At 39.5% G+C, this 26,548-nt stretch overlaps 1 protein-coding gene across 1 annotated transcript in view; it reads right to left on the reverse strand.

The window, feature by feature from the left end:
• Window positions 1-20,844, reverse strand: part of prkcaa (protein kinase C, alpha, a) — a 164,182-nt gene extending 143,338 nt beyond the window's left edge. Inside the window, exons 1-2 of the mRNA XM_059571311.1 lie at window positions 20,428-20,844; window positions 19,629-19,660 (exon numbers count right to left, since the gene is read on the reverse strand). Coding sequence (XP_059427294.1) covers window positions 19,629-19,660; window positions 20,428-20,597 — 202 coding nt within the window. The 5' untranslated portion in view covers window positions 20,598-20,844. The remainder of the gene's footprint in view (window positions 1-19,628; window positions 19,661-20,427) is intronic.
• Window positions 20,845-26,548: the final 5,704 nt, after the last annotated feature.

The following is a 26,548-nucleotide window of genomic DNA, read 5'->3' on the forward strand; positions in this document are numbered from 1 at the left end:
TTTATTTATATATTTATTAATTGTTATATTTATTTAATTCTGGTGACTTCAAACGTTAACTTCCCCTCCCCCTTACAATCCCATCTTTTCTGTGATGACGTGTGCACGGGAGCGAGGACTGGTCAATAAGTCCTCCCCTCCAGCAAGCCATCACTTACATGAGATTGCAGCAATTGGCAAACAACAATGATCTAATCAATTCCCAATGGACAAATTTAAGACTCATCTTCTTTTTTTTTTAATCCAAGAACCCATTTCACTCAGATTTGTGTTACAATAAAGAGAAGACAACTGCCATTTCCATTTCATGCTGACGTCATTCTGAGCAGTAATAAAAACCAAATTGTAATATTTAATCACGTTGTTTTTTTTTTATTATAAACCTCTCGCAGATTTTAAAAATAGTACACAAACATATGCACTCAAGTGTGCATGTAAACTGTAGCTATGTATACAGTTTTAGACATTTAGAAAATTCCAGCATTTATTAGAATAAATACTGTGTATCTTTAACAATGTCATGGCAATAAGTTAGAAACTATGCTGAAACAAAACTTCATTTCAATACAGATTAATTTCACGATATGACCTAAAAAAATGTAATAAATAAAATAAAATACAAAAGTAACATAAACATGCAGTTTGCTAAACGAGTCAGATGTTGATTCAATAACAGCTTCACAACCAGGGTAAAATATGATCTACTGTGCTGTGTTGCTGAAGATTCAGCAGAGGAAGCATAGATTTAACGTTGCAGTCAATGCGTAAAGCATGAGAACATGGCCAGTTCAGCCCATATGAGCTGACACACCTCTGGGAAAAGGCTGCAGTGAGATCAAAAGTAAGGGTCCTGTATGCTGAGATTCATTAGATACCATACTAATGACCTAATAAATTCACCTAATGAAAATCTCCCCTGAAATCCATTTGATTTTCAGCAGGTATTTATTAGCATATATCTATTTCACCTTTTCAGATTGGTAAGGGAAATTACACTTGGCTTGCCATCTGCAAAGGAGGGGTTTAGGCACAAAACTCAGCGAGAGTTCTAAGTCTGTGTCTTCAGACAGTGCTTCTAGTAATTGTGAAAAATAAATAAATTAATAATAATAATAATAATAATAATAATAATAATGTGACAGTAAGGAAAGGACAGATATCAGATACTGTCAAGATTTCACCTTGTTAAGAGTTACCTCCTAAGTTTACAGCACGCAAAAATACAATGTGAGATTCTTATGATCTGGTTCATTTACGTGAGCCAGTCAAAAAGACTACACTTTTTGACTAAATCTGGCTCATTCAGTGAATATCTGAAAACTGACACCCATTCTGAACAGCAAGACATTTTAAAAGTCCGAATCAATATAAAATAGGAACTTAAAGTGGTCATATGATGTGGTTTCAAGTTTTCCTTTTTCTTTTTCTTTGTAGTGTTACAAGCTGTTTGTGAATAGGTAAGAACCCTAAAGTTGCAAAGAAAGTCTCAAACCAAAAGAGATATTCTTTATAAAAGTTAAGACTTGTTCACGCCCTCCTAAAACGGCTCGTTTAAACACAGCCCCACGTCTACGTAATGATGAGAGAAGACTACAATGCCAGCTGTTCTGACTCACAGTCTGTAAGTACTTTAACATACGTTTACAAATCACGAGATTTGAGCAGTGTAGAGTAGTGGTTCTCAATTCCAGTCCTCGTGCCCCCACTGGATAGCTGGCCAATCAGAGCACACCTCACTTTTCAGACTGATGAGCTTTGTAAAAAACTGCGTTTCAGAAAGGCGGGGCATAGAGGAGAAACAATAATGTATACTATTCGGAAAATATGTTTTTTTTTTTTTTTTTTTTTTTTTTTACCTTAAACCACATTAAAACATTACACCAAATAATGTACTTTTTAGCAACATTATATGACCCCTTTAAGGTTTGTGAAACCCACCAAACAGAATAGTCATTCTAGGCACATGTAGAGACTGCAAGTTCAGACTTCAGTAGAATAAGGTGAAATGTACTTGCAAAATTACAGTCAGCAGAACTTTTATATCAACATCAAATGCAAAAACACAACACATTCAGCTGATCTAGTCTAGCAGCAGTAACGCCAGCTTGGCATCTGTATTGCAGCCTGCTCTCTCACTATCAAGTAAAAGCCAAACCAAGATTTACTCTTGTCCAGCCACTTGCATGGTCACTTTCTTTTTTCAATTCAGTGTTCTCTTTGGTTTGTAAATTCTGCACCATTTTTTTTTCAGTGTAGGATAAATCAAATTAGAACACACTTATAAAAAATACAACTACAAAAAACCTAAGTTTGTTTAACTAAATTCTACTAGTCTACTAAAAAGTCTATTCATTTTTTAGGAACTAATGTCTGCCTAGAATTTACTGATTTATTTATTTACTTTTCTGGACCTCTGGAGTTTCAACCAACACTCAAACTCCCTTTAAAATTGTAGCACAACTTTTCAGTAGTCACTTCACAACTTTTTCACAAAATTCTGATCGATTAATAGTGAGATGCACCTGTAAATTGGTATTGCTATGCTACGCTATGCAGTAGAGCTTTGTTACAATGTACCTCCAATCTGCTTGCTTTGGCAAAGTAATCCCACCTCACTGAATCCTCATCACAGTGAAGGGCTAAAGCCCTGACTACTATCACAAAGACTGTCCAGAGAGTCACTATAGAAACCTAAACTTTTGTCCCCTAATAACACAGCAAATTTATGATTATGAGCCCAGAACAAAAGAAATATCAATTGTCTCAGGGCCACTTGTTTAAAAAGACATCTTTTCTATTATGTCTCTTGTCATTTCTTCATGTATTGCTGAGCATACAGCAGCTGTCTCTCCGTCGTCTGCAAAATCATTAAACATAAACTTTGTGCATGGCACGACATGAGAATCAACTTGGGGTGCATTTCCCCAAAAATATTTTGGCCAACTATGGCTGCAAGTTCCAAAACCGTAGTTCCAACTTCCAACATTAGCAAATAGCATCACAAAGTAGTGTGGTTGGAACTGCTCTCGACCTATGGTTAGAGGCACAGATTTTTTATAAGCAGTACAACCTATATCATTCATTCCAGAGATATTTCTATGTACACACAAATATAATTTTACACCTTTATGTTTTTCAATAGAATGAAAAGAAGAGTGAGCACATGTTAATGTAAACTAATACACTGAGGAAACCATGTGAGAGGGAACCCGTGGTGAAACCTAACATCTGTAAATAATTAAAAACAATGGATAACAAAATAAGTAGTTCTCCTTAATTACAGCAATAATCTGCCAGTAATTCAATATCAAACCAATTATTAGCAGAAATTATTACACCAACACCTGTGTGAAGTCATTACCAACAGTTCTGTACTCTTAAACCAGAGTGTTTCCAACAACAAATGTGTGACAAATTACTTCTATTTCAGGAAACAGTTGTGACTAGGTAGTTAATTTTTTCAACAATGCATTGTGCTATTAGGCTGCAAATTATGTCATTGTATGGGAAACACAACTCTGGATAGCTCAAGGTAAGCTATCGTTACATAATCGTTATGATAAGTTGTTTTGTCTTTTAATGTTTGCAAATTTATCACAACATGAGGTGAAATGTATAGTTTGTTTCTTACTATAATACTCCCCCCCTTTATTCTGTTGCACTTTTCCACACAACATGTGTGTGTATAAACAACTAGAGCCCGACCGATATATCGGCCGGCCGATATTATCGGCCGATATGAGCTAATTGCATTTAAATCGGCATCGGCCGAAACATGAGAAACAGAGTCTCATGCTTCACTCATGTTATGAGTGTTGCATAGTTTGCCCACCAGAGGGAGCTCTGCAACTCCCCAGTTGACAACAGCGCCAGAAATCCACTACAGAAGAAAGCTATCAGCCAAGCCACAGGAGGTGCACTCTTTTGACGGTGAGTCTGTCGTTCGTCATGTGAAATGATTGTAGATTTAGTTCATACATTGTATATAAAAACAGTGTGGTAGTTCTAGCTAACAGTCCTATCATTATCACTTCTAAATATTCTGTAACATCACTTACAGCCGCTAATGCATTGCTATATTAGATTAGCACTAAAGCTAATACCATGTTTATCAGTGGAAGAGCGCGAACGTTAATAAGAGGTCAAACTATAACGTTAGCGTTTAATTTATTCTAAATATATCTGCAGATAATATATCTAAATATATCTGCACATAATGGCCGCTTAACTGTGGCAGGGGGGCGCGTGTAGTCAATGACTAGAAGTTATGTACAGCGTGCCTCGAAAAAACAACAACTGTTACGTTACTCTAACGCTAATATAGCTTCCTTTTTTAGCAAGCCCCTTAAATGCTTGCTATTAACTTGTTTGAAGGTGGTTCTTCTTAAAATTGACAGCGGTGTGTTCATGACACTAACGTTAACATTCAACTTCGAATTGATTCCGTAATCTTCCGGTAATAGTAGGCAAGACAATGTTTTGATTCAGACTGCACAAAGAGAAGAGAAGATGTACGGGTCCGTTGTGAATGTGTCTGTGAGAGCAAATAGTGTAGTTACAGTAGCTGCGTCAGAAATGATTAAACCAGAGGGGACATGTAAATAAATGTGAGCTGAACAAGCGCTTTTTTTTTTTACATATTGTTTCAAAGCAACTTTACAGACATAACAGGAAAATGTTGTAATAATATTGTTAAATATAAGTAGGTAATAGGTCATACCTATTGCTTGAAAAATAAAAAAATATATATATTTCTAATTTTTGCCTATGTAGGAGATCCCAGTTTATTATTATTATAATTCTAATGATGACATGAGTAATGATACATGGTGATATTATTAATACACATGCTTATTCTTTCTCTGTCTCTCTTTCTGCCTACAGATGGCTGAAAAAGGTGAATGCTGTAGCAGCAAAGTGTGGGACTACTTCTGCAAATACTTTAACTTTAGTATTATAATTTATTTACAGTACACACACAGACTGTTAAAACCAGCTTCAACTGGAAGAAAGTAAAAGTGTTAAATGTTTAAAACCAGACTGTTTTTTGATCATTAAAAAAATATATACTTTTGATGTGCAATTGTTTATTCATTGAGACTTTAATCTAAGGCTTTTTTTTAACATAATCCCTTCTGGAAAATGGTTTATACAGCCCACATACATAGAACAGGCAGATATTTTGCTATTGAATGTTGTGTAAGTGCAGTTTATAGGAAATGGGTCTAATATCCAGTTTATTTTTAAAATCAAAATATCGGCTTATAAATCGGCTCTTTTCGAGTTAATATCGGCATCGGCCCCAAAAAATCCATATCGGTCGGGCTCTATAAACAACTTAATTTATTGAAATATATGTCTGTCCAGAAGCATTACCATCCATGCTCAGGTTTACTGTTTCAAATCAGACGTAATAATTAATGTCAGTAATGTGGAAATATGTTTTGCTTGAACACTTGTGACTGAATCAAGTCAAACACATTTTAATGTCAGGTGTAAACAGGGCCAGAGAGAAAAAGGGACGATATGATTGCAATTTCAGTTTTTATTTTCTCTTTGGAGTGTTACAAGCTCTTGGTGCATAATGAAGATCTGTAAAGTTGCAAAGACTAAAGTCTCAAATCCAAAGAGATATTCTTTATCAAAGTTAAGACTCTGCTACGCCCCCCTAAAATGCCTCGTTTAAACACGTCCCCACATGTCTTAAACTAATAACAAAACATACAGTAGCTGATTCTGAAGCGCCAGATCATTTGAGAGAGGTGGGGCATAGAGGACCTACAACAATGTACAGTATTTAAAAAAAATTAGTTTTTTGAACATTAAAGCATGCCGAAAGATTATATTACACCAAATACACATCTTTAATAATGATCTTTAAAAAAGCATCATATGACCCCCTTTAACAGTGAAAGTAATGTATCAGATCAGCAAAAGTGCACAAGCACATTTGCTTTGATGATCTGCTTTAAGAAGAAGCCAAAAGCCTTCATCTCTCCATTTGTTGAATTACTATCATGTTGTTATCTATCTCCAATCAAAAACCCACCAACCACCTGTCTCTCCCCTTCAAAAGACAAGAATCCATGTTTTACCATCAAATTATATTATAAAAAAATATACATACAGTATACAAACACACGCACACACACACAATTAGGGATGCATTACATGGCTAATGTGTTTGCACAAGCACACGCACCAGTAATATACACTAATGCAGAGCTTTGCTTGATCTGTGCATTTATAATGCGGCTTTCCTTGAAACACCCAACCCCCCATTTCACACTGGCATCTAAACATCACTTCCTCACTGTATAACTCAATAGCACCAATGTAAATATCTGAGAATGCTAATCCTTAGCTCTTCGTGATATTCCCACAGCAGAAATGAAGAATGACTGACGTTACAGCCGCTGCAGATATTACACTTTTCTACAGATTGTGCACTACAATGCTGTTGCTGTAGAGCTCCAATGACCCAAACAGAATCACAACCAACCACAACCAAGCTGCTTGAGATACTGGGGGTTGGGTCAGAGCATGATTTAGCATTGTGTTTCAGAATCGTTAACGGAACTGAATGAAGGTCAGATATTGTTTAACAAAAAAATGTCTTAAAACAGAACTGTAAAAAGCAGCAACGTTAAAACTACTTTGGAACCATGCTGATATTAAAGTTACAAATTGAGAGAAGACTCCAAGGCTCTATGTGCCACTTAAAGATATTAATTGAAACCTTTCTTATTTTCATTTCATTTCATTTCATTTTTTCCTGTTATAATCACACACAAAAAAATATAATTTTTTTTTTGAATTATCAATGTTTTTGAAATTCAAAAATCAATGGTTTGATGTCCTGGTTATAATATGTGTGCTGACTTTTACTTGGTGTCCTGTTTATTTATATTTACGTTGAGTTTTGGTATATTTTCAGCAGAATTAGATATAAGATTTGGAGAATCGATTAATTTGAAGTGGTACTGACTTGGTGTTTTGAACTTCTCTAATTTTATTCACAGACAAATTATTAGTTTCACTTGATATAGGGCTCTACACAACACCTCATAAACCATGTGTCAATTAAACCAATCTTTTGTCATACTGGATTTTGTGCTGCTTCTATGAACTAGTCTTGGGATTTTTGTCCCAGCACAACAAGACCAAATCAGTTCCGTTTCATTCAGTTCAAGTTCACCTGAAGTCTATTGGCTAATAATTATCAAATGCATGCTGACCTTCAAGATAAACATTTTCCGCTTTGGGGAAGCCAAGTCATTAATTTAAATAAAACAAATTGACACACTAGCACTAACATTTTCTCTCAGATACAAAAATGTGTGGATGCTTTTGAGTATGTTTCTGTTTCTATCTCAGTATCTATCTCACTAGCTACAAATGAAAAATGCAATATTACAAATCACATCTAGTACTGAGTGCAGTTTAATGATAATGACTTTTTATGACTGTCTTTCAAAATAATATACAGCTTATGAACTTTGTGACAATAGCTCTTTTTGGGATAATCATATAATCCACTGATCTTTTAAGCACAGTTTATACCTTTTATCCCCCACAAAAGAGAGCATCCATTAGAGTGAAATGTCCATATCAGAGTCTGAAATGTGATGGTCTGCCGCTTTTTGTGATTTCTCATTTGGTGCTCTGCTTTTCAGAAGGTGTAGGGGTGGTACAGATGACTGGATGATCCCATATACATGCATCATACAAAAAGCACAAGCTCTCAGAGAGTATTGGGTTAAAGATATGGATTAGGCATGAACAGATGACAAAGCTGTCAATGCATATGAAAAAATCTAGCCATGCACCAAACCATTTTTTTTGGCTGAAAAAAAAAAAAAAAAATCTGTGAAGCTCTGTATAGAAGCACATAATTCAATTAAAATAATGCAATGATATGTTGAAAATTAATAAATTAATTTAATTTAATAAAATATAAAGTTTGCATTTAAATAGTTAATTGCCAATAGTGTAAATATAACAAATACTTTCATTTAACTAAAATTAATTAGATTAGACATTCTTTTTGATGATAAGATTTAAACCTTAAATCGTTAAAAAGCCAAAACATTTGGAAAACAGAATTTGGGACAAGGCAACACCTTATTTTCTCCTTCAACCATATTTGTCAAGAGATTAACCTCAACCTTTACTGCACTTTGTTATTCTTGTAGCTATTTATCTATAGCGACAAATGAATCAGAAGTCTCACACATTCACAGAAAATATCTTACTTCTAAGTTGCAAAGAAAAATAAAATTGATATTTACCCTCAGTTTTTGAATTAGAATTTAAATATGCTGCCTGTGTACCCTTTTTGCTCATTCAATTTCTGTCTCTACTGAAATGAAACAAAAAACCAAGTTTTTATCTTCATTTTCTGAAGGCTTGGCTAAATAACGCCTTATCTGTTCTACAGAAAAAAGGTGTGCCAGTTTAGAATGATATAACATTGATTAAATGATGGAATTTATAATTTTTTTCAAACTCAAGAAACATGCCTCTAGGATTGAATGTTAATGTAACACAACATTAAAGAGCCTTTTTGTCACAGGCCCCTTCTTTCCATGTGACACTTTGCCAGCACTACCAATACCTTTAGGCATTGATTGTGCATGATATTACTTATTACTCAATGTAATATTTAGTAAAAAGGTACCTTTATATTGACTCTTTCTTTCAAACAGGTGGACAAAGAACCACCCACTCACCACCCTCTAAGACATTAATACTAAAATGTCTTTCCCTATTGTGTGCAGAAACAAATAACCAGAATCCAGAAATTAGAATCGGGATTTCCCTGAAACGTTGCCACAATGTACTCTGAAATTTTCCACATAATTGCGGCCACAATATTTATCTTACTGAGTACATTTTCTAACAAAAAAAAGAAAAGAAGTGTACTAATGGGATATTGTTGGGAACAAACAATATAGATTTAACATGAAAAGCCTGAGGGCAGCTCACCTCATGCATGGCTGAAGGATTTCAGCTTAAATATGGAGTTGCAGTTCAGTGCAGAAAAATCCACATGCTGCATTAAAGTGCTCTTAACAATGATCAAGGATCTGGACATCTGCAGAGGTTATTAAAACACTCTATCATGTATTTTTGTACTTAAACTTATTGTATCTCTTAGTTTGTTTTTTTTTTCGTATGAGGAACTGTATGAAAATGGTCTTCTCTTTGTCTCTCATTGAGACTTTATACGTTTTTTTTTGCATGACTATAGAATAGAAATCTAAGTGTACTGTGCTGAATGCAATGCATATTTAAATCATAAAACATAAATTAAATAGATATGGGAAAGCAGTTACTGCAGCAGTCATGCAGAGTAGATTTGACTCAGTCCCACTGCTGGCTCAAATTATAAGATCAGCTGTATATTAATCACTCAATTTTTTAAGATAAAACTTTTAATAACACAGTGCCCAGGTGGGTAAAGTTTCATACAGAAGCAATAATCTTTCTTATCTCCCTTCAACTTTGTGAGTTCTAAAAGTGCCCCAATGGTATGGCATGGGTTTGATGGGGGTAATTGTGTATGACTCCACTTTCCTGCGACTGTCTTATTTGGCTGTCCATTTTTCCAACGTTCTGGAAATTGGCCTATAATGGGTCAGGCTGGGGGAAATAGATGGACTAATTACAAACTATAAAACTCACCCACTCACACAATCTGTTATCTGTATTATATTATTATATTATCTGTATAGTGTTCCTGTAGCTCAAGTGGTAGAGCACGGTGTTATCAAGCACTTGGTTGGGGGTTTCGATTCCCCGGGGAACACATGATAGGTAAAAATTGATAGCCTGAATGCACTGTAAGTCACTTTGGAAAAGGGCTGAAACAATTCCTCGAGTAACTCGGTTACAAAAAATGATCGAGGCAAATTCCTCTGCCTCGAAGCCTCTTTATTTTAAATCTCACGTCAGATTCTTTCGCAATTACTTTTTTTTTATGTGGCACAGCGCGTTTACGTCACCCACAAAGCGGAAGGAGACACAAGGAGTCAGCAGCGTTTTGATTTGAGGGCGTGTGTCCAATGCAAGATAGAGCTGGCATACCACAACTAGGGCCCTATGATTTCCGCGATGCAGAAAACACGGAGGGAATCTCGGAATCCAGTCATAAAAACGGAATTTACAGTTTAACGCGGAATGGCACTGAATTTGCCAAATTTTGAATGAATTAATAAAAAATAGGTCATTGCACTTACATCAAATGACGATATGGATTAATATCTGTAAATATTAAGCCGGAACAGTCTATTTAAATATGAATCCTGCATGTTCTGCGTGTCTCTGTTAATGAATGGTGCAGAAGCGTGTTTTCGTCTATTTTACACACACGAAGCGCGCGTGTCGCTCACGGTGATTTTAGCGTCTGCTGTCTCACTAAATAAGGACGTGAACACATAAACAACATCTTCAGAACTGCTCTGACAGTCACTTCATGAGCATTTGACCGTTTGATTTGAGTAAAACTAGCGTCACATCACATACACAGAACTGCAATGTTACGTCAACCGTCAAAATAAAAGTCCGGTTTACAGTCTACTAGCCTACTACTACTACAAAAAAAAAAAAAAAAAAAACATTTTTTTTTAAGGTTTAATCACACAACATTTCTTCCATGTTTTATTTTTTATAGTAAATCCCCTTGGTTTACCAAAAAGTTAAGTTTGCTTAATTTTCAATAATTAAAAGATAAATTAAATTAATGTTTTATGTGTTTAATGTTTAATGTGCATCTCAGAAAATGCTTTATTTACAACCCCAACTGAATGGCACTTAAATGCACTTAATTCATCTGTCAACTTTATTGTTATTGTTCACAGTACAATTACAGACAGAGAAACAATGGCTACAAATTAAATGTTTATTTTTGATGTATGCATTGCATTCTATGCATTTAAAAAGAAAAATTTAATTAAGCAAAAACACATTTTATCCGATTACTCGATTAATCGATGGAATTTTTGGTAGAATACTCGATTACTAAAATATTCAATAGCTACAGCCCTACTTTGGATAAAAGTGTCTGCTAAATGCATACATTTAATTTTTTTATTTAATTTAATTTAATCTGTATGCAAGGTTTTTTTTGTTTTTTTTGGTGAACACTCAGCTTAAGGTACACCTCCATATCTGTGACCACTGTGACACCTGCAGTGTTTATAGAGCTTTGAATTGAATCTGAAAAGAAGGCTACTACTAACAATAATATTTGAAATCACAGTGAGTCAGATGAATTACACAAGTTATTACATGAAAACATGAACAATGACGTCGCGTTAGGGCTGTCGCGATAACCGCAATATTGTAATACCGCTCTATTGACAAGCAAACCGCAGAGGAAAGATAGCAACCGCAGAAACCATGGCAACCGCAGTGTTCCGTTTTTTTTTGTTGTTTTTCTTTTTATGAGGCTGTGGCCTTCTTGTTTTTTCAATTTGTTACTGTGCATTCAATGTTAAATGAATTAATGATACAATATGGTTACGACTGTAATTTTCTCGCGAGCCGTTGTAGCTTTACGGTGCTTCATTTGTTTTGAATAGGCCGGCTGAAACGATGGGAGGCGCTCGATCTCGTCCCAAAACCTAATGTCACGTCGCCAGTTTGGGAACATTTTGGCTTTCAACCCAATGAAAAGGCCGGGCCAGCGAATATGCAAAATTTGCTGCAAAAAGGTTCCTGTGATGCGGCAATACATCTAATTTGAGGTCATCGGGACATTCTAAAACGCTTGACGTGAAAAACGCTTTACGTGGTTTAATGTACTAATACAGTGATATTAACAGACCAAACTCACTAAACATCATATTAATAAAGTATAACATCTACAAAAAATCAGATGATCCCTGAATATGAATTCAACGCATTTAATAACACGTTAAGCCTTATCCTCCCATAGAAAACCATCATAAGGCTTAATGTCTTATTAAACGACTTGCATTCATATTCAGGGATCATCTGATTTTTTTTTTTTGTACATAATGTTTAGTGAGTTTGGTTTTTAAAAATCACTGTCTGTTTTATTACATTAAGCCACTTTAAGCGTTTTCTAATAACGGTTTTCTATGGGAGGAAAAGGCTTAACGTGTTATTGTTGCATTCATATTCAGGGCTCATCTGATTTTTTTATAGATAGTATACTTTATTAGTATGATTTTTAGTGAGTTTGGTCTGTTAATATCACTGTCTTAGTACATTAAGCTATGTTAAGCATTTTTCACGGTAAGTGTTTTAGAGTGTCCCCTGTCATCCAGCGCAGCTGCCCTCTCAAGCATCAGGTCGCGGAGCAACATCAAAAAGAACAGCTGAGACCTGCCGACAGTCAAGAGTAGCTGAAGCCTTTGCGAAATCTTTAAAATACAGCCGTGAAAGTAACAGCTGAAGTCACGGACAACCTCCGCATTAGCGTGAGCATATAACGAGCTCACACGCTATATGCTTGAGGAGCACACGCATAAGTCCGTTATTTCAAATGTAGGCGCGCGGTATGTAGCTTCCTCACCTTTTCTGTAACAACGTTGAAAGTTCAGCCAAGATAAATGAACAGCTGATCATAGCTGTATGTAGATTTTTTTATTAATTTAGTAGCAATTTTTAGTCCTGCAAATCCATTTATCCATTGCTGAAATTTCCGCGTCTTCATGGAGAAAGCGGGTCATGGTAGCTTAGCAACGGCAGACGCATCAGGAGCGCAAGTGCCCGAAGGATTTGGAAAAAAAAATCAGAAAGCGGCGCACCTAGCGTTTTCCACGCATTTTTAGACGCGATATGTACGGCCCCTTACAGTACGAAAACTCCCGCTTAATACAAAGAGTGACGATGGCGGAGAGAGCAAAACGTTTCAAAGTGTGGTTATACTTCACTAAAGTTGATGCAGAAAACGCTCGTTGTCATAAGTGCAACAAATTTTTGCATGTAAGGGTGAAAACACAAGCAATCTGTCAAAGCATCCTTCAAAAGTCCATTATGTGCAGACAGAGAAATGCAAAGTTTTCGACTGCCTAACACAACACAAAGTACCGATAAGAATACCGTTAAAGAACTGGACCGTTAAGCAGTATCGGTAAGAATAGTAATACCGTTAAAACCTTAGCGATACCCATCCCTACACAGGGCTGACCGAAGGGGCATGTACGCAAGTGCTGTACATCAACAGTGCTGGAGGAACCCAAAGCTTTCAGGAGCACAGTTTTCAAGGATAGAAACTTTAGCTCTACTGAGAGCAAGGGTTTGAAGGGAGCCCTCTGCAGTGCTGATAGAACAACTGCGAGATCCCAAGAGGGGACTTGCTGAGGGTGAGGTGGATTGAACCTCCTGGCCCCTCTCAGGAACCTGATGATCAGATCATGCTTCCCAAGAGACTTACCTTCAACAGGGTCATGGTGAGTCTAAATGGCGGCCACACAGACCTTGAGGGTGGAAGGAGACAGACTTCGTTCCAACCCTTCCTGAAGAAAGGAAAGCACTAGGGCTGTCACTTTTTATTCTATTTTCGAATATGCATTCGAACATGACGTGAAATATCCGTAATCGTACTATAAATAAAATATCCGGTTTTTAAAATGCCATGTTTAGCGCATTTTTTACAGTTTATGATTAGACCGGTTGTTTTTTACTAGCTTTACCTTACTACCTCTAGCTGAAGTGATGGTAGCTACCACCTGAGGTGGCAAGGTACCTTAACCTTCTGTGACTCGTCCAGAACTCACACATGTAGGTTCCAAAGATCGGGACGTGGGTGCCCTGTCTCTGAGAAAGAAGGTCTTTCCTCAGAGGAATTGGCCAGGGAGGGGCTGTTGTGAGGAGTACAAGTTCGAGGAACCAGGTCCGGCTGGGCCAAAAAGGCACAATCATGAGGACCTGCTCCTCGTCCTCCCTGATCTTGCACAATGTCTGTGCCAGAAGGCTCACTGGGGGGGAAACGCATACTTGCGCAGGCCCAGCAGCCAGCTGTGTGCCAGTGCATATGTGCCAAGGGTGCCCTCAGTCAGGGAGTAAAACACCTGGCAGTGGGAATTTTCTGGAGAGGCAAACAGGTCTACTTGAGCATCTCCGAAGCTTTCCCAAATCAGCTGAACCAAGTGGGGGTGGAGTCTCCATTCCCAGGGACAAAACTGCAACCCTGAGAGCTCGTCCGCTGCCTGTCCAGGAGCCCGATGCAGAATGCCCGTTGCACATGGCAACCTAGCCCATGGCAGAGGCATCTGTTGACACTAAAACATGTCTGGACACAGGTTCTAGGGGAACGCCAGCCCATAGAAATGAGAAGTCCAACCACGAGGTGAAGGTTCGGAGGCAGGCTGGAGTGGCTGTCACTCGGAGCATGCCCTGTTGCCATGCCCATCTCGGGACTCGGCCATGAAGCCAGTGCTTAAGCGGTCTCATATGGAGTAACCCGAGCAGTATGACTGCCTCCACGCATGCCATATGCCCCAGGAGCCTCTGAAACAGTTTCAGTGGAACCACTCTCTTGCCCTCGAATTGTCAATTCAGCAGTGACTGCACGCGCTCGTTGTAAGCCATGCAACCATGGCGACCGAGTCAATTTCCATACCGAGAAAAGAGATCCTCTGCACAGAACTGTCGTTCATGGCCTCCTGGAACCCGGAGGTATAGAAAACCGCTCTTTTAGTGAAGGTTTGGGTACCACTGGCCGCAGGGCTAGTGGCAGAACAAAAAGAGAATGAGAACAAAGGATTCACCCCCGGCCCTCCTCCGGGGGAAGGAGTGGTCCTGCTACCATCTCCTGAAGAGCTGACGTCTCCAACTCCAGTTGGCCCATCTCAGCAATGCCGTTTGGCCTGATGCTTGGCAGATTTAGGGGCAGAGACGGGGTGCGCCACCCTTCTGTGGTCGTCTCGCTGCAGCCGGGGTGAAGGCTGCTGCTGCGGCTGAGCAGGAGTGCAGGAGACCGCAGGAGACTGCAAATTCTCTGGGTCTTGCGATATCCACACTTGTGGTCCAGGAGCATCACCTCTGGCTTTGTCTGGTTGACATGAGGGACACAGCTAAGTTCGGTTCCTCAAGGTCCCTGTGTCCCAGACCAGCCTCTTCGGCGACGCAGTCGAGAACATGACCCAGTAAAAGACAGAGGCAATCCGACATATTCTGCCCCAGTGGGCAACTGCTGCCTCCATTAGTCTACCGGCCGCAGTGCCCCAGCCTGCCCAAACCGTCTCGGTAGCTACTACGGATCATCAGATTTGGCTATGTGATTATGTTTGCCCGGTGTCTCCCAGGTTCAGCGCCAACCACTTCACAAGAAAAGTGGTGGGTAATGACCGATCTTGGACCTGCGTGTCTTGAACTGGGCCCTTCACTAGTTCAAGATTTTGAAACAGAAATGCATCTTCAGGTGCATCCATCCTCAAGATTGGTTTGCAACGATCGACCTGAAGGACGCAGACTTTCGTGTCGCATATTTTCATACATCATTCCACACCACAGACCATTGTTGCGGTTGGCATTTGAAGGACGAGAATGTCAGTACAAGGTTCTGCCCTTTGTGCTGTCCCTGTCACCCTGTGTCTTCAAGAAAGTTGCATGCGCAGCCCTAGTTCCCCTCAGAGAGCAGGGCTTTCACATTCTTAGGCACTTCAATGACTGGCTCATACTAGCTCAGTCTCAGGATCAGTTGTGTGAACACAGGTACTTGGTGTTCTCGCACCTCAGCTAGTCAGGCCTTCGGGTCAACTGGGAAAAGAGCAATCTCTCCTTGACACAGAGGATCTCTTTTCTCAGTATGGAGTTGAATTCAGTTGAACATTAAGCACACCTCACACAGGAAAGTGCTCAGTCATTGTTGAACTGCCTGAATATGTTCAGGAGCAGGACGGCAGTCCCACTGAAACAGTTTCCGAGGCTCCTGGGGCATATGATACCACTTCAACACTGGCTCCATGGCCGAGTCCCGAGTCGATGGATTGTGCGGAGAGTTTGGGCCAGCTGACTCCAGGTAATCCTGAGGCCCCGGCCTGTCTATGTGCCAAGGGTTCCTACTACCCCCTTCAGGAAACAGGTAGTGAACCTGCAAGCGCTGCCCCCAGAGGAGGCAAACCCAGCCCTAGCTTTGCTCTGACCCGTCTGAGCCTTGAGATGTTATGTAGACAGGACACAAAGCTTCAGGACCTCAGATTAGCTCTTTGTCTGTTACGGAGGCTGGCAGAAGGGGAATGCCATCTCTAAGTAGAGGATGGCCCACTGGATAGTGGATGCCATCATCCTGGCTTATCAGGCACAGGGTGTGCCCTGCCTGCTCAGATTGCAAGCTCACTCTACTAGAAGTGTTTTATCCTCTTGGGCGCTGGCTCATGGTATCTCGCTGATAGCTATTAGTAGAGCAGCGGGATGCGAGACCCACAAAACGTTCGCTAGATTCTATAACCTTCGTGTGGAGCTGGTATCCTCCTGTGTTCTCATCTCAAACTGGTAGAAGCACTGAGAGGCCCCGGTTTAGTGTCAGCTTGCTTGGGTTGAGTCCGTATGGGAGACCCTGTCGAGCTCCTCCATCCCCTCAGCAACCAGACATGGCGGAACATCCAGCGCCAGGCCCTCACTCAATGAATCTTTGAGAAACTGTAGAGTGCTGGGTTCCATATATAGAGATCTGAGTGGATCCGATATGTGTAAAGTCGACGGTATAGCCTCAGAGCCCTGTCTTTCCCTAGCAGACTTCTGCCATTTGCAAGAGGGATATAAACCCCTCTAATATTCCATATGCACCTAAACGGTTGTTCACATGTGTAAGTGCTTCCAAAACCTCCTTCAGAAAGGATGGGCTTCCACAACGTTCCTGTTCCAAGTGGTATGGTTGCGTTTTCCCAGTGTAACCCAATCTGTCTGAGCAGGTAGTGCTACGACAAACCGTGACTTGTCTTCTTGTTGCAAGCACAACCTATGCCGAAAAGGGGGTGCAGGAAGCTTGCACAGGACACTGGAAGCGGAAACATCTGTGGCACTTTGTTAGGGATGCCAAAGTCGGTCATTACCGACACAACGTCGAGAGTGACCGATTGAAAGTAAACATCTCGGTAAGGTATGCAACCCTGGTTCCTCGAAGGAGGAAACAAAGACATCACATTCCATCGCCACAGCTGCTGGTACCACCACTGAGCAGCCAGGTCACCAGCTCGTCTCCTCAGAGAAAACTTGAGTAAGCACTGCACCTGCTGTCTAGTTATACTCGCCCTGTGATCAGCAGAAGCTGGATGCAATCATCACATGCCAGTGTGCACTGGCTCATTTAGTTTTCACTCAAAGTAGATTGGTCTCTCTAAGCAAGATCCCAAAATCTGTCATTACTGATGGGACATCTCCATTCCCTCCTTCAGGGAACAAGGGTTACATACATAACTGAGACGTTTTACACTTGAACCTGAAGCTTTCTTTGTTTTCAGTTTACCTCTGCAGAACACCATGATCAGAGCAGCTTTTCAATGAAAGCTTCTTTAGTGCAATGTTGTAATCAATATGAAGAAACCATTAGAACACATCAAAGCAACACAGAGGTCCATGTCCAGTTTATCTTTTTACCCAAGATATTAGTTGCAAATGTGTTTTTGACACCAGATTTTCTTTTTTTGCTTCTGGCTGTAGGAATAGCTCTTAAGTTTATTTAAAAATGAAGACTGGTATATAGATCATATGGACTCCTTCTGCATAATCTAAAACTGCACACCACTATTAATGCTGGACAACTGGGGCTAATGCCCTACAAGTAGAACGCAAAGCACATTTGTCATTTTGGTATGTCTCAGGAAAAAAAAAATGCCTTAAATGAGCAGCCTGTGTTCTTTCTGTCTCTTGCAATAAATCTGTAGCAGAAGGATGCACATTTTACTCTATGCATTTTAAGTTCTGGACTAATACTGAAAGTGATACACTGATAATTTAAACAAAGTTAAAAGAGACCTGCAGGGCCAGGGTGCTGGAATCAAAATAATTTTTATCAAGCAAGTATTGGTAGCTGAATCACAGCTGATGATCTCATGTCAAGAGCAATGTAGACCCCTGAGCATAATACTCCATAAATCTAGCAATAGCTACAACCAAAGCACCAGAATTATCAAGGGACTGGCAACTTAGGTTTGTTTTACGATCGGAACCCAGAGAAACACAGGAGACGAGAGATCCAACCGCAGTGTGGTATTTAATGGGTTATCCAAATCAAAAATCAAACAAGCAGGGGTCAAAACCAGAAATCAATCCAAAACAAACAACAGAAATAGGAACAGGAACAGGAATAGGAACTGGAACAGGAAACTCGGAAGACGAGGAAACTCGGAAGGCAAGAAAACTCGGAAGGCGAGGAAACTGGGTGACGGAATGAAAGGACTCCATGAAGACAAATAGAAAAAGACCGGTTAATATAGGCAGGGTAATGACTATCAAGTAAAGACACCTGAGTGCAATTAACAGGAGTGCAATTACTGTGATGAAGGGACAAGGCTTTATGGGAATTGTAGTGCCTACGGTGAGGTGCCTATGGGGAAATGAGACCACTAGTGGAGACTCAGGGAAACAGAGACCACACAGCGTGACAAGGTTGTGCAGCCTCTGGCCCAAAAGAAGAGTAATACACACATGAAAATATCATTCTTATCCTTATCATTTGCATGACAAATATTTTAATGATCTGGGTCATTATCAGTTGAGAAAAACTCTGACTTAAGTATATAGTATGAAAATCAATAGACTTTCAGATTTTTTTTCTCATGTTTTGGCATAATATTGATTCAAACAGAAGGCTAGAAAGTGAGTATACAGTGAACATGTCTAATCACAAATGGTGTAAATGGATTGTGATTTGATCACTAAAAACACATGGAAATGTAATGTATGTTACCACACTGCATGTGTACAGTAGCACTGTGAAAAATGAAAATCAAAAAATGTAATTAAAAAATTGAACAGTAAAAAAAAAATACTGTTTCTCCTTAATTTTTTTTCTTCTTGGTTATGTACATTAGGGTTTTATTTTACATCTTATCTTGTAATGGATGTTTATTGCATTATTTTAGTGTTTTGTACCGTATTTTTGTGTATTGCAAGCTCCTTCTATATATATTACTATTCAGTTTTCAGATTTCAATTTCAGCAACATTTTGCATTTAAAAAGACTCATTGTCAACAGCGTTGTGATCTATTAAGAACAGCTCACACAGAAGCCACTTTCAAACCAAGCATCTTTTCTGTTGGTCAGTGTAGCAAATTTGTGTGACCATTTTTAACATAAGCAAAATCTGCATGGTGAACTTCTTTGCCCTCACAGGAAACTGATTGTGGACATTCTGCAAAGCAACAGCAACTCAATTTAACTCAAGGCCAGCTAAGCGATGCTTATGACAGACATTATTGCTCACATTTTGCCTGCTAATTTAGGCCTTAATCAACAAAAACAGTCAACAATCTTCAACATTTGCTTATTCTGGGGCATTCAACAGATGATCTTGTGTGGAAAGGAAATGTTTCAAGATGATGTCTGGTGTTGAGGACCACGGCATCATCTCCTTTAGTTAGGATCGATACAAGTGACTGTTCAGAGAATAAGCAGGACATGCAAATTCATCTACTGTATGACTGCTTACCTTGGCACTGAAATCCTTGCTTTCCAAACCCCCTGATGAAGAGGAGAGACAGAAAACAATGCATTAGAGATCTGCCTCTCTAAATCCTTTAATGGGCTTTTAGCTATCAGTTCTCTCCCACGGAACAAGCAATCCCTTAATTAAAAAGTACATGGACAGCTATGGCATCTAATGTTTGATTTGTATCAATGCACATATAGGAAAACAATAAATGGGTATGTGCTTTGACAGTGAATTTTACAGGGAGCCATACATTTAATCATTAAAGTAGACTGCACCTGCATGTTCAAAAATAAATGTAAAAATTTAATATTAAATACAAAAATGCTGTGTTAATTTTTTTTCCACATCTGAGCCCCTAATTCCTATTTTAACTTTACAAATTACTAAATAAACTATCAACAAGTGTGGACCAATGACTTGACTTAGCAGATGAATGCCACACTGTAAGCCTAGACAAACTGATCACACCCACATCATGGCAATTCCAGTCAACTTTAGGCATGCAGAATACGGCAGCAGTCTGAAACATATTTCTGTACAAACTTTATCTTTAGTTCTGTCCAGCAACAAAATACATTTCTACAACGAAAGCAAGTTAAAGCCCATGAGCTCTGTGAAGCAGTTCTGTGTGACAGTCCAGTAAACGCAAGTGGAAACAGTGAGTTTCTTAAACGCTTAAACCAGTTCTATGTGTACCCCTGGTTACAGGCCAGCTGCCAGATCTACAGTAACACTGCAAACATGTTTAAACTTGTACCGATATTGCAATAAATAGTGTGTGAAATGATATACTCACCAAATAAATTCAGTGCAGTGACTGCAGAAAGTCGGCTGCTTGAAAAACCTGGCAATAAATTTGTGGTTTTTCACTTCATGGACGTTTTTCTGCCTCAAAGCACCTTTACGGGCGAATCGATTTGCAACGTCAGATGAGGATTGCTCGTTGCTTTGTATGACATCAGCCATTGCAGAAACAGGAATAATTCCCCGCAGAGTATGTGGAAGTTGCTGTCAGACAACCGTTGTTGATCTGCCTTGCCGTTTGTCCGTGTAGCGCAACAGTTGGGTGCGCGCGAGCGGAGAGAGTTTCTCTTACTTTCCCCACAACTAGGCTATTGTGTGACAGCTTCCAGAGAGCGCTCTGCTTCCTTCTCGCTCGAGGTGACGTCATTGAAGTGTCCTTCTGCTGGGAGTGGATAATAGCGCGCGCCGCTGGATCATGAGTCCCGTGCAGTGAGCGTCATCCGGCGGCCAAGAAACCTGTCTGCAAGTTTCGGTGAGAAATCCACAAGATTATCTTCGAAGACAATTTTGTTTGGACCTTCACTTTCTTTTACACCTGTAGATATCTATTCCATATCGCTACTCAATCCGTGGAGGCTGGTCTTCTTCATAAAGTCCCCCAGTCTCAATTCTAAATTTGCTTTCATGCAAATATATAGCAAAAGGGTAAAACACAATTTTTCATGACAGAGCATTTGACAGAGTGTGTTGGTGTTTTGTGAAATAGGGGAAAACACATTTTTTTATATTGGTATGACTACTTAATTTCATTGCATTGTCATGTTTGCTTTCTTGGTTGTTGCACAGGATTTCCTACTAATTATAACTGAAGACTTATTCAAATTCAAATGTTATGATTCAAATTCAGTTTGTTTTATTAACTGTAATTGTCGATTATTGCTGAAAGGGACACAGGCAAACATAGGTAATTGAAAGTCATTACAAACTTTTTTTTTTTTGTTAATCACAAACAAACATATAAATAAATATTAATAACAACAACAACAATAGCCAAATAGCTCTTTGTCAGAAAACTTTTATAAAAACAGCAACTATATGAGCAAAATCTCATAAAATCAAAAAAAAAAATATATATATATATATATATATATATATACTAGGGTATACTAGGGACACACTCACCCGCCCATGTGACTACACACAAGCATGTGACTACGGGGGAAGTCGTGGCCTAATGGTTAGAGAGTCGGACTCCCAATCGAAAGGTTGTGAGTTCGAGTCCCGGGCCGGCAGGAATTGTGGGTGGGGGGAGTGCATGTTCTCTCTCCACCTTCAATACCACGACTTAGGTGCCCTTGAGCAAGGCATCGAACCCCCAACTGCTCCCCGGGCGCCGCAGCATAAATGGCTGCCCACTGCTCCGGGTGTATGCTCACAGTGTGTGTGTGTGTTCACTGCTCTGTGTGTGTGTGCATTTCGGATGGGTTAAATGCAGAGCACAAATTCTGAGTATGGGTCACTATACTTGGCTGAATGTCACTTCACTTCACTCACTTCACTTCACACTAAATATTGGCAGTGCTTTTTAGAAGATAGGGGAATTTTATGCAGTGTTTGGATTCCAATCGATACAATGAACATGCAGTTTCTTCTCGACAGGTAAGCTAAAGTTGAAGTTAAAAAGTATTAGCCCTACTAATGTTTTGGCCCTTTTGTTGAAAGTAGCCTATTGGTAGCTTGTAGTTGAAAGTTTCACCTGTTGAAACTTGCTTTCTCTTTTATAGATCTATTAGAGCTGTGTTTTCGATGTTTGCGTTTGGGGAGGCGTGACATGAAAAACATGCTTTATTTTTGTAGTTCTGCTAGACACAAGTACCCAGAAACTGTCTACTTTAATTTTGAAAAAGGGAGGGGATCTAGCCCCCAAAACATCTGCACGTGCATGGACCACAATTATTTATGAGAAGACATGCAGGTCATGGGCTGTAATTAGAAAAGCTTAAACTTTATTAATTGTAGTTCAAAATTAACTCAGCACTTCAGACACACAAAACTTATTAAACAGTTTCATTAGGGCAAAGCTTATTTCAAAAATTAGCTAAATGAAGAAAAACAAGATATACAGACTTAAAGACAGTAGTGTGGCCCTTAATTTTGGAATTTCGAGAATCTTCTGCTCTCACCCTCCCAGTCAATTCTCCTTAATGAGAATGGCAACAAACCAAATTTCACTTAGATTGCACTAAGTTTAGGGTGTGCTAAACAAAATTGAAATTCTAAATATAGTTTTAATGACAATACCAGAACATAATTACTAAATATACAACACCATTTGTAAACCACGAATTATGTTAAAAATGAGAACAAAGAACAGTGTTGTTGGTCTTAAAATGCTAAATTACATTGAGGTCGATGGCTTTGTGGGGAGCGCGCTGACATGTACCGCCGTTGTGCTTCAGTTGTCCCGAGTTCAAGCCCCAATTTGCGGAACTAGGAACGAAACTTGTACGAAAACCCTAAATGTAGTCCATTGTGGTAAAATGTTGGCAAGTATGGTTACCCATACTCAGAATTTGTGCCGTGCATTTAACCCATCAAAGTGCATACACCCGGAGAAGGCAATCAGCACGTTTTATGCCATGTTTGAGGATTAACTAGTGTAACTTAAAAAAAATAATAATAATAAATAATGATAACGTTCACTTTTACCTAAATATCTGATTCCACCCACCTCCCCCACTGGGCATTCAGAGAACATCAGGGACCACTGGAAGCATTATTTTAAAGGGGGGGGGGCATTGAGGTGTTATTGGGAGTGTTTGTTTTAAGTCTACAGACCCCCTGAAGGGACATGGTGGTGGAAAAATTTGGGGTGGGATGAAACAATATTTTTCACATTTCTTGCGGTCACTTCCCTCACAAAACCCAATGTTTTTAACCCTAGAGTGCAGGCTTGGTGGATCCAGAAACTGCATAGGGTACATTTTTCCCACACGTCCTTTGGCTTTGAGCTTCCAAAAAACCTGCATATATACAACATGAAAGTTCTCAGTTCAATGTAAGGGAATGCTACAATGTGTTACAATTTAGCCAACCCCGTCATCCAATGTTAAGTTAGCTGTATTAGCATAATGGTTCGAAGTTAGCAGTTTACAAATGCATCACATTTTGCCTGAGAATTTATTTATTTATTCTAATGTAAGTCATATGATTTTATCTGCAACAGTTTAAGTACTAAGGAAAATATAGTTTCGGTCAAAAAAATTTGATTCTTGCATAAAGTTTTTTCTTTATAAATTTGCCATGTACCTATTTATAGCCTTTACAACCATTCATATAAGATTGGGGAGGAAGTGAGTAAATAATGAAATTATCACAAAACTCCTAGCTTATCCCTGAAAGGTGGAAATGGTGTTGTTATAACTCTCCCCATGTTACAAGCATACCCTACCTACACAACAATAGTGATCTGAGGAACTGAAAAAGCAAAAAGTGCAAGTTTTTGTAAATGATACAAAATTGTTGTCTGTATGCAAAATTTTTCAAAAACATAAAGGTAAAACATTTCAGTTTTTAGTTCATTACTGTCCTGTAAACCTACCCTTAAGTATTAGGGTGAGGATAGACAGATTTTTGTTAGGGTTCATCTTGAGCCAATGCCTGCCACAGCCCGTCAGGTTGGATAGACTCTCTGGTCCCAACTCTGGCCCTTCCTCTGTTTGTCCTGCCCAGATGTCAGTCTCTGTCATCTCCTCTGGTCCCACCCAGCAGTTAAGCTCTTTCGTCTCTGCTGGCCCTGCCCAGCCTCCTAGCTTCTTTGTTATCAAATGTGTTAACATGCTACAAACATGAAGACATGGATTATAATAATCTTTAACCCTCTTTTTTTCTGATATCATCATTTTTTTGATAATTTTAAAACAATCAAGAACATGAATTTAACTTCTATGAATGTTTACTATCTAGTATATCTCATATTACACCCTTTCATTAAGCATTTCATTAAGCTATAGTTTCATTGGCTGCCCTGGTTAGTTTGAGCAAACTCCCATTTTTCAGGTTTAAGAAGATGGATTGGTTTTTAGCTGTGTTCATTGCCATTGTAATTTGCCTGCTGGATTGAAGTGGATTGAAGCAGTTTAAATGAATGTGAATGCAATCATAACTGCCACTGAAGTAACACAAGTCCACACAGATTGTCACAACTAACCACTCAAACAAACTTAGTCAACAAATATTACAATAAAAACACATTTCTGATACAGATTATAATTCACAAGCAGTGCTGGATAGTATTTAATTTGTATTTCACAAGCTAGGACCACGCCACAAACAAGCTAAGAAACTGGGGAAGAGTAGAAAGAGGATGAAGGGCTCGAGGGAATGGGATGAAGGGGTGGAGGGAATGGGATGATGGTCAGGTTGATCAAGGCATCTTGAATTGATGGCTCAGAGAGACTCAGGGTGGGAGTACCGTCTCTAGCATATATTTAGGCCAGACAATGAGGACCCCCCCGATACAACCTGATAGAAATATAATGTGGGAGAAGGATGGCTGAATGGATGAGAAAGGGAGGAAAGGGTGGGTTCGAGAAAACGAGACTAGCAGTGTGGTGTGACACAAGCTAGGACCACGCCACAAACAAGCTAAGAAACTAGGGAAGAGTAGAAAGAGGATGAAGGGGTCGAGGGAATGGGATGATGGTCAGGTTGATAAGGGCATCTTGAATTGATGGCTCAGAGAGACTCAGGGTGGGTTCGAGAGAAAGAGACTATAAGTGTGGTGTGATGTGGCCCGGTATATATGGAGGTTTTTAGAAGTCATTGTTTGGGGCGTACCCCTGCCCCTAACTTTAGTTAATACCAATTAACTCCATTTAATTTGTAATTCATTACTAATTACATACTGCTAACATAATCTATTGGACTGCACATATCAGGTAATGTATTCAGAATGCTTTTTTATTTACTTTTAGATTACCTTTGACCAATAGCTTGTTTATCACATAGATTTTAATATGATTATTTTATACATTATTATTTATCTTACTGTAGTTCTGCTTAAAAGTTTGTGAGCCCTTTGATATTGTGACAAGTCAGCTGCCTCCTCCCTGGTTATTATCGGCACCCTGTCCTAAATCGCCGCCCTTCACCAGGCTCCCGACAGGAGTGGGTGTGTGAGAGAGGAGGGGCGCTGGATGAGCCAGGGCTGGCGGTGTGTGATGGGGCACACCTGATGTGAATGGAGCCTCATCACCACCGCTGTTTAAAAGCCCAATGCGCCTCTCCTCGGGAGACCAGTCTCTTCCCCGTGCATGCACACTGGTGTCCTCGTGGGTTCAGGAAGGGTGCGTTGAGGGACTCCCTCGCCACCAGAGACGTGAGCTGCCGGACCTGCAATCCGGATGAGAACCGCACCCATTTACATGGCCGACGGGCCAGGATGCCGGGCCGTCAATCCCCTGCAAGCGCTGCAGCCAACGAGCAGGATGCGGCCGGGAGTGCGTGCGTCCTGGACCCTTCCTCCATGAACACTGCCCGACCCACACGAACCACACAGAATGACAAGGACAACAGATCCCCTGTTTATTTTGGACACACTCCCCCTTTGGCCACATTTATTCCCTCCTTTGTTTTATTTTCTGTTAATAAAAACCTCTCCGAGTCCTGACACCATGGCCACTTTGTCTGTCGTTGTCTCCTCCTGTTACAATATTTTCTATATTTCTGCATAAATATGACCCAAAACAACATCACATATTCACAGTCCTGAAAGTAGACAAAGAGAACCCAATCAAACAAATGAGACAAAATATTTTCTTTGTCATTTATTTATTTATTTATTTATTTAATGTATCCATTGTTACATGTCTGTGTATTTCAAAAGTATGTAATTCTTTGTTTTCAGTATCTGGTCTGACCCCATTTTGCAGCAATAACTGAAGATTAAACTTCTGGTCACTGCTGATCAGTCCTGTACAACATCTTGTATAAATGTTTTCCCATTACTCAGTACAAAACTGCTTCAACTGTGATATTGGTGGGTTTCCTCCTATTATCTGCTTGCTTCAGCTCCTTCCACAATATTTCAGTTGGATTAATGTCCAGACATTGTCTTGGTCATTCCAAAACATTGACTGGTTACATTTTATTTTAAGGTGTGCTTGTTGTGT

Source organism: Carassius carassius, chromosome 17 (genome assembly GCF_963082965.1).
Source record: "Carassius carassius chromosome 17, fCarCar2.1, whole genome shotgun sequence".
NCBI lineage: Eukaryota > Metazoa > Chordata > Actinopteri > Cypriniformes > Cyprinidae > Carassius > Carassius carassius.